The sequence below is a fragment of the Bactrocera dorsalis genome, chromosome 4 (assembly GCF_023373825.1).
Source record: "Bactrocera dorsalis isolate Fly_Bdor chromosome 4, ASM2337382v1, whole genome shotgun sequence".
In the NCBI taxonomy this organism is placed as follows: Eukaryota; Metazoa; Arthropoda; class Insecta; order Diptera; family Tephritidae; genus Bactrocera; species Bactrocera dorsalis.
Genome location: NC_064306.1, coordinates 35,971,669 through 35,985,326, shown reverse-complemented (window position 1 = coordinate 35,985,326; position 13,658 = coordinate 35,971,669). Strand labels below are relative to the sequence as shown.

At 36.9% G+C, this 13,658-nt stretch overlaps 2 protein-coding genes across 3 annotated transcripts in view; one reads left to right on the top strand and one right to left on the bottom strand.

The window, feature by feature from the left end:
* The window catches only part of LOC105227268 (uncharacterized), a 545,529-nt gene that overhangs the window by 143,621 nt on the left and 388,250 nt on the right, over nt 1-13,658 (top strand). The window lies entirely within an intron of this gene.
* On the bottom strand, nt 8,380-13,452 carry LOC105227242 (dynein axonemal intermediate chain 4). Its single transcript, XM_049456319.1, has 6 exons — nt 13,001-13,452; nt 12,847-12,945; nt 12,558-12,788; nt 9,761-11,166; nt 8,897-9,109; nt 8,380-8,822 (listed from the first exon to the last, which is right to left on the bottom strand). The coding sequence occupies exons 1-6, from the start codon at nt 13,034-13,036 to the stop codon at nt 8,606-8,608; spliced, it is 2,202 nt and encodes a 733-aa protein (XP_049312276.1). The 5' UTR covers nt 13,037-13,452; the 3' UTR covers nt 8,380-8,605.

The window sequence follows — 13,658 nt, the reverse complement described above, 5'->3', positions numbered from 1 at the left end:
CATGCACATCTACCCACCACCTCCCCCTCCTAAGCTACGCTTGTTATTTATATACCCATTCAACTGAAAATCTCGTTGCTTTAGCGATTTCCTCTCGAATTCATAGTCAAGCCAAATGAATGGCTTTCCATTGGCTTAAATAGAAGTAGCTTTCTTGCGAATAATGCGAATAAATGAAATGAAGATGCTCCTTTGGGGCTTCGTACGACGGTTATTTATTCAATTTCAAATACCTTCTCGTGCAAATATTTACCCATACCGCTGCTGCAGGTGCCAGCAAGAGATACCAGTGGGTAGGCGTGCTAGTATACACATTCGTATTTGTAGTATGTATGTATGTGTTTAAGTGTGTATAGCTCGGTAAGTGCGTCGCGTTACACTCCATTTGTGTATTGTATTTATTTGCCATTGTATTTATTGTATGTGTGTCGCACAATGCTTCAGTTTAGGTGCATTATGCGGTTTACATAGCTATAAAATAAATAAGTCTAACTAACCGAGTCGGTTACAGCTGGTTGGAAAATGTTAAGTATACGCAATGGTGTACAGTTTTCTATTGAAACCTCACCATTGTTGTATTTGACGAGTATTTCTGTCTGCCTGATTAAAATGTGTTCTTGAGCGGGTTTCATTTATTAAAGATATATTGTATATATATAGATATAGAAAAAATTGGTATATCTATATATTTTTGGGGGCAACAAATAGTAAGACTTTTAAGACGCGAAAAACATTTTGTAAGACTATTCGGCCCTAAGAGAAGTGAAGCAAGCGTCTGGGAAGCAATGCTTTCCGACTACTAGGATGTGAAGAAACGTATTATTACTGACGATGAGTCTTGGATACGAGTATATACCTATGATTCAGAAACAAACGATCAATCGGCCGAGTATCGTGGCAAAGGCGAGCTAAGACGTTGACACAAGTGTAGTGGAGCCATTGATGGGGACAACATAGATTTTAAAGAACGAATTAAGAATTTTGAAATTATGAACAAAGTCTAACTATTTCTTGCTCATATTAGTATATAATCTGTCTGTATGAATATTGCGTGGGTTTAACTTACTATTTTAATTATAATATTCCTGCAATGCATTGAACATACATACACACATATTTCTATGCAAATGTAGCTACAAATCGAGTGTGCGGCTTGAAAGCTGTAACCGCAAGTATATTTTGCTTTGTAAATTGCATTTTAGTAAAGCTAAAATTTTTGAAATGTTGATGTAATCTTAATTAGAAATTATGCCATGCAAATGAAATGTAATAAGTTTGATGATTTGTCGAATTTAATTTTTTATAAATATTTATTTTAATCAAAAGTAACCGCTAAAATGCTTAAATTTTAATATCAATCAAACTTCATTCAATCTAAACAAATTTTAATTAAGAAACCAAGCTAAAGGCTAAATGTACAGACCAACGTGTATTTAATCAATGTTTTGCTCAAACGATACTGACGCTCAATTAAGTGTAAGCACCGCCTTTGCTCATGAAAGTGCTGACATTTTATAGAAATTAATGAGCTTTTGGTTAATACAGTGTATTATGTTGATGTTTATGATTTTTTCTTTATTTCAAATTAAAGTTTACAATTGGTTTCTCGATATTGCTTGGTTGTGGTTTACACCAAATATAATTTATCTGGCGACAGCGACTTCAAAATGATTTATGTACAAATTTATTAACTTTAATTCACAAATAATACTTCGCCATATTATTAGAGTCTTTGTAAGCTGCTTAATTATTTTGATAAGCAAACGGCCACTTAACTTTCTCTTAAAATATGAAGGGTTATCCAGGTTTATAAACATTTGAAAGAACATTCTTTGGAGTTAATTTTATTTTTTGAAGACTTTTTCTTTCAAATATTGGCCGCGGGTGCGTTTCAGATAGTCCATCCGTTGAGATCAAGATTTTGTTGCCAATCGACCGGCTCAAAATATGAAATTATCTGCTCACCGCAGTATACGTGAGTAAAAAATAATATTACAGCTTGGCAAGTCTTGAATCACCCGTTATTAATCAAACTGCCCACTTAAGTAGTTAAAATATAAATAATAAGTGATGGTTAATAAACTTTCTGCTCCGTCTTTTACTTATCATAGAATTAATAACTGAATTTATAGTCAAATATTTTAACTCAATAAAGCATATACATTTAATATTTTTATAGATTTAGTAAAGTATGAGGCAATAAAAAAATATGTGACTATTGCAGTCAATTTATCTACTCAATTAGCTTAATTTAGGTAAATAACTCAATTTAAACAAATCAACTTGTGGCTATTCTTATTATTGTATTATCTTTAATAAATTTGCTTATACAATTAAGCTCTAAATTGGCTTTCGTGTTTGTTGTTGATCCATAGATAGTTTAATTCAAAATATTTTGTTACTGCATTTAACAAAATTTTAGTTAAAACATAAAAAAAAAGTTAACTGCGGCTTCACCGAAGTCCTCCACAAATACAAAAGATTCCATGCAAGATATTTTTATGGGTCACTTTGTACTGCAGCTTTACGCTTGAAAAGTCCCATCTGAACAAATTTTACGGTTCCAGTTACTTTGAAGAATGACTTGTGCCAAATTTTAGTAAGATATCTCGTTAAATGCAACAGTTTTTCATACAAAGACTTAATTTTAAACGCTTATTTCGCATGACAGCTGTTTTTTAAAGTAGTCTGATATCGGCGGTTCTGATGAATGACCAGCTTCTTGATGAGAAAATGTCATGTGTAAAAGTTTTGATCAATAGAACGATAATTGATCGGAATCAAGTGCTTAAAGATTTGTTATTTGACGATTTGAAAAAAATTAAATAACCGAAAGTTACTAAGATCAGAGTAGACAAGTATTTCAGGGGCTATTCGATTTTCGGCGAAATTTAGCGTTTTATTGAAAAAAGTTATATGGCACTGTTGTTCATAGGTAATAAAAAAATATACACTAGGGTGATTCAAAAAAATTTTCCTTTTTTTCGTTTGGTACTCGGAAAAATAGGTTCCTAGACACCTTTAAGAAAGCATCTCCTAAAACCTATGAGTTTCATCATTCATAATAATTTTTTTCATTTAATTATTAAATTCATAAGAAATACAAAATTTTCCCAAAAATAATTATACTTTAACTTTTAATATTTTTTAAACGGTTGGGTTTACGAAAAAATCATTGGAGACCGTTTTGTAGAGCATTCAATTTCCTACAAAATCTAAGGAACAAGATATTTTTTCAAGTAGTTGGAAGCGAGATATACATTTTTCTATCTGATAATAAGAAAAAATAGAAAACTGTATATAAGAGGACCTTCCCGTTACAATTAAGAACTGATGCTTGGAGAGGCTTTCTTAGAGGTGTCTAGGAACCAATTTTTCCGAGTGCCACACGAAAAAAAAAATTTGAATCACCCTAATCTACACGTTTGTGTTTACATCTTTTATACATCACCTAAAAATTTATTTCAGAAATTCAAATATCCAATTTTTTTATTTTTATTTTTTCTTGTGCAAAAAAATTTCTGTCAGAAACTTACCTTTACCGTTTTTAGCCCCATAAATTCAACCTTACCCCTCTCCTTATTCTCTTCTTCATTATCGCCGTAGGCAACGCTTACGCGGTTATCCTTTAGTTTACAACAGCGCGCCAGTAAATCTCCCTTTTCGCTGTTTGGCGTCACTTGGAGATTCCAAGTGTCGCTGGGTCCTTCTCCATATATCTCCTACAGCTCATGACTTACCATTAACTGCGGTATTCGGCGTACGCCAGCAGCTGTACACTTTTATAAAAGACTGCACTTTCTCGATTCAGCTCTGCAGCTGAATTATTTCCTCCAGTAGTGGTATGAAGAAGTATGGTCGATTGAAGATTTTCCAGATCTATAGCCACATTTATACGGTCCAACCAGTTTGTTGACTGTGAGCTTCACTCTTTCTCACACTACGCTCCATAAGACCTATTATGCTATATTAAGGAGGACCGTGGGATAAGGTAATTAGCGCTAATTGTGGGATCCCCCTTTTAGTGGATTGAGCAAAGCACATTTAAATGGGTCTCTTAGCTGAGGCTGTTTATTTCAGTCGCGGTGTGTTTTATGTGGCGTGTCCTAAACCCAGCTAACAATTCTGGGGAGGGTGCTTCGGCTTCTCATTTTAGCTCGCCTTCAAACGGATGTTTTTTGACTACCTAGAGGGTACTTGGTCTATGACCGGAAGTCGAAAGCTACTTGAGCCATATGTAAAAGAATCGTTTCTTGCCATTCCCAAGTGAATGATGCTCAAAGAACTTTCCTCACTTGCATGAACTTCTACACTTGGCTCCATCCTCCTCTTACTACTCGGATTTAAAAAAAAATACTATCCTGATCTAAAAATATGTTTTTAAATTTCTTCAATCTTCTTATAAATCTCGGTTTTAAATGAGATTTGAAATTGGTTTTAATACATTTTGTTTATTTAATTTTATATTTCTTTAGTTTAGACGCCTAGGCTTTCAAAATCCGTTTGCATTATAAAATTGATGAAACCAAATTTTTCAAAAAATGGCAACCCCACTTAATGGGTATTATGAACAGTAATTTCGCTCAAACATTCCCAGCTGGCTAACTTTTGTACGTTTTTACCTTGTTCATAATAAATTTTGATTTACACATTTTAAACATGTGGCAACCTTGTGGAAACTTTAAGATTTTTCTTTAAATATTTGCATAATGGAGTAAATACTTTTTTTTTAATATTACACATAGTACGTTACTCATATTCACAGTTTTCGGAATTGATAGGCATCTCTTGACAACTCCATTTAGTTTTGGTTTTTATGCGAATCCTTATTGCTTTTTTTCAATTACCCTGCGCAGTTTATCCAACTTTATTTGTTATTGCAAGCACAGAGTCACGTATATTTGTATTTATAAATAAAGTAGGTATATTATTTGCCATTTATTTATATAATGTTATTGGCCCGTAGTTGTTTTATGCTCAAATAAACTCATTAAGAGTGACCAATAGGCCGAATAAATATGTATGTATGTATGCCTATAAGTAAACACATACGCAACTACATATAAATAGTGAGTTTAACGGGTATACAGTGTCTACTATACATATAGGTATATAAATATCGCTCATTTGCTGCAAGACCGGCATAAGTCAAAAAAATCGATTCTCCAGAAAACGCGTCTAAACTTTTCAACTGACCACCTCCTTACACGGTGACTCTAACCTTACACCTCTTCTCAAGCGGAGCATATAAGAGGTATTCATATAAAATTTTCACTCAACATGAAGTATGATATAACGAACAATTCTGCAGCATTAACTCAAAAATCACGATTTTTGATTTATGCCGGTCTTGCAGCAAATGAGCGATATACATATATATATATGTATTTATAATGCGTATGGCTGTGGCAAACTTAATTTTCATAAAAGCGGAAAATCCATTATGGGTTAATGCAAATCGTCATGAGCAGAGAAAAACTTGCCATATTGAAAGTGAAATGCTTTAATTGCAATTTAAATGCGCATTTCCAGACTAGTGCACTTAAAAGTGGGCAACAAATAAACGCATGCGGTAAACTGTTTGAGAGATGACCCTGTAGGAAAAGTTTAAAGTAGCAGAGAAGGCGGCTTGTTTGAATTTGTGTGCTTCGTTAGGTATCTAAGGGGTTGGTCACTGAGATCCGCTACAACCACACCCTCAGTAAAGCTAAGCTCCCTCTAGTTGTGGAAGTTTTAACAGGCTCTATTGGTGTCCATTCTGGAAGACTGGTAATCTTACAAGACACCATCTGTAGAAGCTGTGTAGAAGAATACGAGGTGGAAACTACTCAACACTTCCTTCTTGGCTGTGCCGCGTTTCTTCTTTTATATGGCTTCACTAAGGACTACATATGTATAACAGTTCGCGTGTGATCTCTATAGATCAGCCATTTAACCTAACCAAGGTCTCCAGTGACCTTAGGAATAACAGTATAGAAAAATATGTTCGAATTTCTCGCAGGGTATGACTGTGCTACCATTCGCACATATACTTCTGTGCGCTTAAAAACATATGATCACATTTGAATTCGACCCACGAGTGTTTCACAAACAGTTTGTATTTCCATTTATGTATTTAAGTACATAGCCATGGACACACAGATGTATGTATATGTATATATATTGTGCCAGAAAATATTTACCTATGAATATCAATTCTTATTATCTCTTTAAACACGAGCCAATATAAACAGCGTGGAAATCCAATTGAAAGCGTATTTAAATACAATTTAATTAGCTTGGCTTTGAGCTAAGATTTGAAAAAAGTATATTTTACTTTCTATTTCATGATAATTTGTTTAATTAATAATAATTATTGATATTTGAAGCTAAACTCATTAATATTTTGGTAAAAGGATTAGGAAGTTCTCTTCGAGCTGAGCTTCTTCTCCCCAACAGAGACTGAGAAGACAATAGTCATACATACAAGGTGCGTTCCAAAGTAAACACGACTTAAAAAAAAAACAGAATAAATGTTTTTGTCAGCATAATCAATATATTTTATTTAAAATAGTCTCCTTCTGCTTCAATACAGCTTTTTGCATTATCCAAAAGCATGTCGAACGAGTGTTTTAGATCGTTGGCCGGTATGGCCGCCAGTATGCTGGTGCAAGCCTTTGGAATGGCCTCTACGTCTGCATAACGCTTTCCTTTCATGGTCAAATGCATTTTTCCGAAAAGAAAGAAGTCGCACGGTGCCATATCAGGTGAATAAGGAGAGTGATTAATGGTTAAAATGTGATTTTGTGTCAAATAATTGGTCACAAGTTGAACTTAGAATGTTGATTCTGAGGTCGTCAGTCAATTTGTGCAGAATAAACCGTGCACACACCTTTCGTAAGTCCAAATGTTCAGTCAAAATGCGATAAATCGATGTTTTTAAGATGTCCAATTTAACTTCCATTAATTTCAATGAAGATTTCGGCTGATTTTTGATGAAGTCACGCACAGTTTCGATGTAATTTCCAGTGATCACGTGATGAAATGGCAGCTTTTGAATCTCTTCAGGTTCCTCTTTGGTCAAGATGAGGAAATTTTGCTTAATTACAGACCCATTAAGCCAGAAATGAGCATTATCGTTGAACAAAATTTGGCTCGAAAACGTCGCATCTTCTTGGAACTATTCAAGAGACCATAGAGTGAAGCGAAATCGCTTGGACTGTCACGGCGACTTTAGTTCTTGCACAGGCTGTATTTTTTCCGCTTTTAATTTAATATCTACACCTAAAATGCTCCAACTCGTTCCATACGTCAGGCCCTGTTGCTGCGAACGACACAGAATGGACTCCTCACGGTCTTCTTCAGCTACGGGTGCTATACTCACCTGATCTGTTAAAGAAAGGCTATTGAAAAAGTACCTCTACATGGATCACCCAAGCGCATTGAAAAGTTTTCGTCCGATTTTGACAATTTTTTGTCCAGTTGGCATATCTTAAAGCACTTTTTGTGCGACGTTCTATCCCGATACATTGATTCTGATATATTGCAAGTAGACATAGTTTTAATCAGACTTTGCTCGTTTTAATACTGTAGGCCCAACTTTGGTTGAAATTGGTTCAGCAGTTCCATAGGATTTTATTTAAAGGTGGGCGGTGTCAAATCTCTTGACAATTTTTGAGACCCTCCGCACCATCGCCATTTGTAATATCTCCGATGCTATTTTGTTGATTTAGCGCACTTTTAATAGTAACCGTTATATGGAGAGTATGCGTGGATACTAACCAATTCGATGGTATCTGGTTGAAAATGGTTTAAGACTGTGTTTTCACATATTTCAATAACTGAAATGCGATAAATTAGGGCTGTCATTTAACTCGGTCGGAATAAGTCATCATCCGAAGTAAAACTCACAATGGTACCTATTTTTAACTGCAAAAGCCCAGTAAATTTTTCATTTAAGACGACATATTACAAAATAATATTCGGAAGATGAGAACTCTGCCGCTCAAGCTGTGAGTATCATCTTAATTCTTCTTAAAATTTTGCACTTGTATGCAGTACTTTGAAAAAAGGAGACATTACCTCAATATCCTTGGGACCAATTTATTTATGTCACTTGAATTTTGAGAGAATCTTTTCAAGAAAGCGCTTGAAAAGCGTGAATGCACACATTTTTGTTCTTGGGTTTGTCTCTTCAAAATTCGAAGCATTCACAGTAAGTTATAGTCCACTTAGTTCTTACCTCTTCCTTATTCCTCTACAGTCAGCTGGTATTCCATTAACATCTTTCAAACTGGTAACGTCTGCATCCTAAGCTGACTCATTTTCATATCACGACTAACTTTGTGAAAAAAAATATTATTCTTCGTTTTTTGAATCAGTAATAACACAGCCCTTACATACTTATATAACTACCTTTATTATGCTATTGACTATTACTAAGATAATACAATAATAATTTCGACAATTTATATGTTTCTAACAATAATTCTCCCTCCCATTTACATTACTACTATCCTTTACGTCCCTACTCACCCTATACTCAGTTAATTTACAGTTACTTTCCCATTAATTTTTCTACTTTAATACACTGCCAAAAAAATTTAATTGATCTTCATAATTTGGTTCATTCCTCTGGCTTAAACCCCTTCCCTGGGTAACCGAAAAAGCCGATGTTGTTCAGCTCGATTATTAAGTCGGCAGACGTTGAAATCGCATTGAACAGCGAACGCCGTAAGGCATCGTATTGAAAGTATGGCGCAAATGGCATTTTTACCAAGGAACAAATGAAGACGTCACCGCGTTCATTGCCTACTGCCAAACTGCGACCACAGAGACTATGCCTAAAACAAATATGGATTCAAATAGTTTATTTTTTATTGGATAAATGGTACATGTTTTGTAAAAATAGTCTTACTTGAACATCGTGTTGAAGGCTTTGCTTAATTTTGTGCGTGAAACTGGTGCCAATATATTGCGATGGATATCCCAAACATCCAGTGAGGAACGATTGGTGGCTATAATGACGGTTGAGTGTGACCGGCTCCATTGAGCCGCATAAATCGGCTTCATTTTGTATTTCAGCGTGATTAGGGGCTTTAAGATTCCATCCATCCAAATGCGAATGCACCTAAGGTAAAGGGTTGTTTCGTTTACAATTTATACGTTTCTCTGTCTTGTTATCCCTACATCGTTGGACTGATACTAAATATTATTGCGATTGCTTTGAGTTTATATTTTATGTCAAGAAATGCAATGCATCAAATTAGATCTGACGAAAGAGTCGACGGACTGACTTTTGCAATTGCCCGAGGTCCACAGTCCGGATCTCTATGGAGACATAAATGGTATTTTAGGCTGTAAGAAGCAGGAACCTTATTCGGCGCGAGAGTATCGGAAAGAGCTGATTTTGTGTTAGCCCGATAGGGAATTCTTTTGAAATCGGGAGCGGACGCAAAGCCATGAAAACCATGAAGCAGGAAATCTCATGTTAGCTCGATTGGGAATTCTATTGAAACCGAAGACCCAAAGCACATGAGAAATTTTAAACTCTTAAAAAGTACATTATTGGTAGTCCTGCGAAGGCAGAAACAGCGTCGATCGAAAAGACGTCATGTAACAGACTACATACGACAGTCTTTGTCCTAGATCGCACTTTGGAAATCTTGGCAATCTTGTCTTGTACGAATATCGAAGAAGTCTGTTTCCCGGTAAACGACTCAGCCAAATGCACGAAAAATTTCAAAGATACTAATATCAAAAACATTTGAGAAACACTTACCAATCATTGCCACAAGTTAGGAATAGTTTCGGCGACCACGGAGAAAAATCCATACAATTGACTGCCCCCTCATGGGTCTGCCAAATATCCAAGTATGTATGCGTCGTATTGGTCGAGCACTTGTACACACAACCCTCATCGGTGAGCATAAAGTAAATATCTCTCAATTTCGGATGCAATGTGATGTTCAGCCCCAGCGGACGTCTGTTCGCAAAGAGTTCAACGGAATTTGGAGCTTGTTTGAGCTGCAAGCCCTCAGGTTGCCCATCAACACGATACAATACCATCTGTTTGAAACCCAAAAGATATGGACTATGTATGACATAATACTTCCAGACAGAACCGTTAGATGAAAGCGCCAATATCGGATCGGTATCATACTTGTCCTGCGGCTGTTTAATCCACTTCAACGCGATTACCGGATCGCCATTTAGCGATGTGCTGCGTTGTGAAACCGCAATGGGTGGATCATTGGGTTTGGTTATGTTCCGCACCTCAACGGTACCATCCATCATGCCGACGGCTAGTAGAAATGGCAAAAACGGTGAAAATTCAACCGATGTCACCGGTATATTATAGCGATAACAGCGTTCGGGATGCTGTGGATTTTTAATGCTCCAAATGCATACATTGCCCGTGGTTACAGTTATTAAGGCCGAATACGAGAAGAGACCGTAGGCTACAGCTAGAATATCGCCATTGCCATAACAAAAGCTAATATCCGATACAGCTTTACGGTTTAAACCCGACACATGTTGGGCACCAAACTTAGGCGCGTGCAATGTGAATATTATTTCGGGTTTGTAACGGTACTCGGCGACACTATCCGATTTACTAGGTTGACGAAAATTGCGAAATCTTAGTTGACTCTTCTGGTACACATTACTCGCTAAAATTCGTTCCATAACCATGGTGGCAAATTTAAAGTGTGAGTTCTCCGTTAGCTGTACAAGCTCTCCACCATGCTCTAGATCGTTCATTTTAATGATTCTCTGGCTTTTTTTACGATTCGTTTCGTTCCTATCGTGTTTGGGCAATCCTTTGTACGTATCGTATAACTCATATAAGGACACGTATGTGCCCTTTTCCTCCGGATTGCGTAAATAGGTGTTGACATAACGGGTTTTCATTATCGCATCTATAGTTTGGGTCTCAGCGTCACTGCGTCTACGTACATTACCACGCCCAATGGTCAAATAATCATAAATTGTATTATCCACCTCGACATTTTCAGCCAGTTTTGTACCTTTCGGTACGGTGAAACTCCCAGATTCATACAGTAAAAATATGGGGCTTTTCTGTAGCACAACTTTTATGAAGGGATATTTATGTTCACTACGTCGTGGATAGAATATAGGTTCCTCCTCCTCTTCGTTGTCTATGAAGACATTTTGTAAACTGCCGACCTGAATAAAAGAAATGTAACTATACATATATAGTATAACTATGCTTATGTAGGGTGTTCCATAAAGATTTCTCTTTGGCAATATTGTCGAAAAAGCTGTGTACACAAAAGCGGGTTCAATTGAGGAAGAAAGTGGTATCTGCATAACAAAACAAACCATGTTGATCGAGATACGAATAAATCTTCGGGATGTTACAATTTCAGTGCCGAGTGATAGGAAACATCACTGGAAGTTTTGGATATCACGCCTCACATGGCCTTTTTCGTGTCAAGTTCGGTTTCTTCCACCTTTCTGCCGCAGCTCTTCGGAGCGTTCGCGCACCAACTGGATTCGATAGAGAGCGTTTCTAGCTAACGAACGAGCGACTGGTAGGTCAGTTGTTTCTGAGCATCTGGAGAGTCAGGACGAACATTTTCGCGCGAGGTGTTTCCGTAAGTGGTGCTAGCCGAAAATGCAGATTCGTTAGAGCAGAGGAACGCGATTAAATTCTGTGTGAAACTCGGTTAATCTGCGACACAGACGTTTGATATGATCAAGCAGGCTTACACAGATGTACATAGCCTTGGTAAGAGGTGGAGTGTTTCGGTGGTACCAGGACTGTTTTGTGGGCCAGGAAGAGGACACTGGTGAAGACCGAGAATGAGCAAATCCAAAGTGAAAACGATGCTTATTGTCTTTTTTGACATCAAAGGCATCGTTCTCTATGAATTTGTTCCTCCTGGACAGTCGGTCAACACGGAGTTTTACGTGGAAGCCCTCAAGAGACTCAAACGAAGGGTCAATCGGGTCCGACAAGATTTCTCATCCGACTGGAAGTTGCACCACGACAGCCCCCCGGCTCACGCCGCCATTCTTGTGAACAGCTATCTAACCAAGGCCGGCATCCAAACGCTTCCGAAGCAGCCCTACAGTCCAGGTGTGGCCCCCTCGGACTTTTTTTTGTTTCCTTGCCTGAAAAGGCCGATGAAAGGCAAGCATTTTGAGACGACAGACGGGATTCAAGCAGCATGCACCTTGGCTCTCAAGTTTGTTCCGGAGAATGTCTTCCGTTACGCCTTCAATGCTTGGAAATCGCCCTGGCGGCACTGCATCGACGCAGAAGGAGCGTATTTTGATAGTTTTTACAGAATAGTAACGATTGGTTTAATAAATTTCTTTAAATCGACTCATTAATTTCCGGATAAGTCCTGTAAGTGGCTTTTTCGACTGAAGTCTATAGACTTTTCAATGAGATTCCATAAACGACCGAAGTTTTCTAGCATTCTGCGACACCTTCATTATACTCCATCTCCATTGTACTATATTATAAGTAATATCGATAAATATATTATTTTACGAAACTGAAGCACCCTATGAAACACCCTGTATAAATAGATTACCACCATACGTACATTATTTATGACATCATCTAAGGATAAGCGTAGACCACCCAACTTAAACCTGATCGTGCTGGAATGACTAGCCACACTTTGTCGGCTCATCAAGCTGGCGCGTGTTGACGAATCCGTTGCAGATAAATCGGCTTTTAACGTTTCATTCAATATCTTATATCTGCGCTCTTTAACATTGTCCACCACTTTCAATAGTTTAGGTGTTACGTCAACGAGTTCATCATCGTGCACCTATAATTGCGGAAGAGAAATGAGAAAACTTACAGCTACTACTGCACACGTGACTAACCTTAAGCGTCCGTCGCACGCTGATCATCTCGTCAATTTCAGTATCGTAAAGTTGCTTGTAGGGCATACGTGTCATTCGTCCGCCGCTAAGCTTAGACGTCTGCAAGGTATCGTTTAAAGTTCTAAAACTGTTTGTGTTTTTAGTAGGGACATACCTTGGCTGGTTTGGCGTCTTCGACTTTAGCTGCCATTTTAAATTAATACTCAAATATATTTGCAAATATTATTTACTAAATGCTTTCGAAAATATATGTACACTTCTATCTAAATATATATCTTGTAAAATATAAAAAAATATATATATTCTATATTTTAAATCCCCTGAAAAAAATATACACGCGACGCGGAAAAAAACAAAAACTGAATGAAGAAAGTTTCCAAACATTTTTCAAATTCAAATTTTGTTCCAATTTTACAAGTGGCATGCAAAGCATTTACAGTGTGTGTCACATCAATGAAAAACATTTTTTTAAAGAAGAAATGTTGAAAGTTGGAGACTTTTAGAGCGTATAGCGTTTTTAAATGCTTTAGAGCGCATAACTTTTGCGCAAATAACCAAATCTGGTGATTTAGGTGGCTTTGCGATGACTTTTGTTTGATTTTTGCTAATAAGAATTTCTAAAGCGATTTTCTTGATTATACTGACCACGTTCGCCAGCGGGCCTATTAGAGTCGCCTCAGCATCTAATGTAGTATTCTCAAATTTACTATGAAGATCACTCCTAAGTGCAGTTTTTTACTGATTCTAACCTAAAACTTGAAACGTAGAGTAATATATCTTATTTGCAGGATGCCGGAATAATGTGGTTTTCT

Excerpts from the sequence above, each read along its gene's own strand:
- LOC105227242 (XM_049456319.1), bottom strand. The coding sequence starts at position 13,036 with ATGGCAGCTAAAGTCGAAGACGCCAAACCAGCCAAG. Across the intron at positions 12,946-13,000 it reads AAGACGCCAAACCAGCCAAG|ACGTCTAAGCTTAGCGGCGG; the intron begins GTATGTCCCTAC and ends GATACCTTGCAG. Across the intron at positions 12,789-12,846 it reads GCGTGCGACGGACGCTTAAG|GTGCACGATGATGAACTCGT; the intron begins GTTAGTCACGTG and ends CCGCAATTATAG.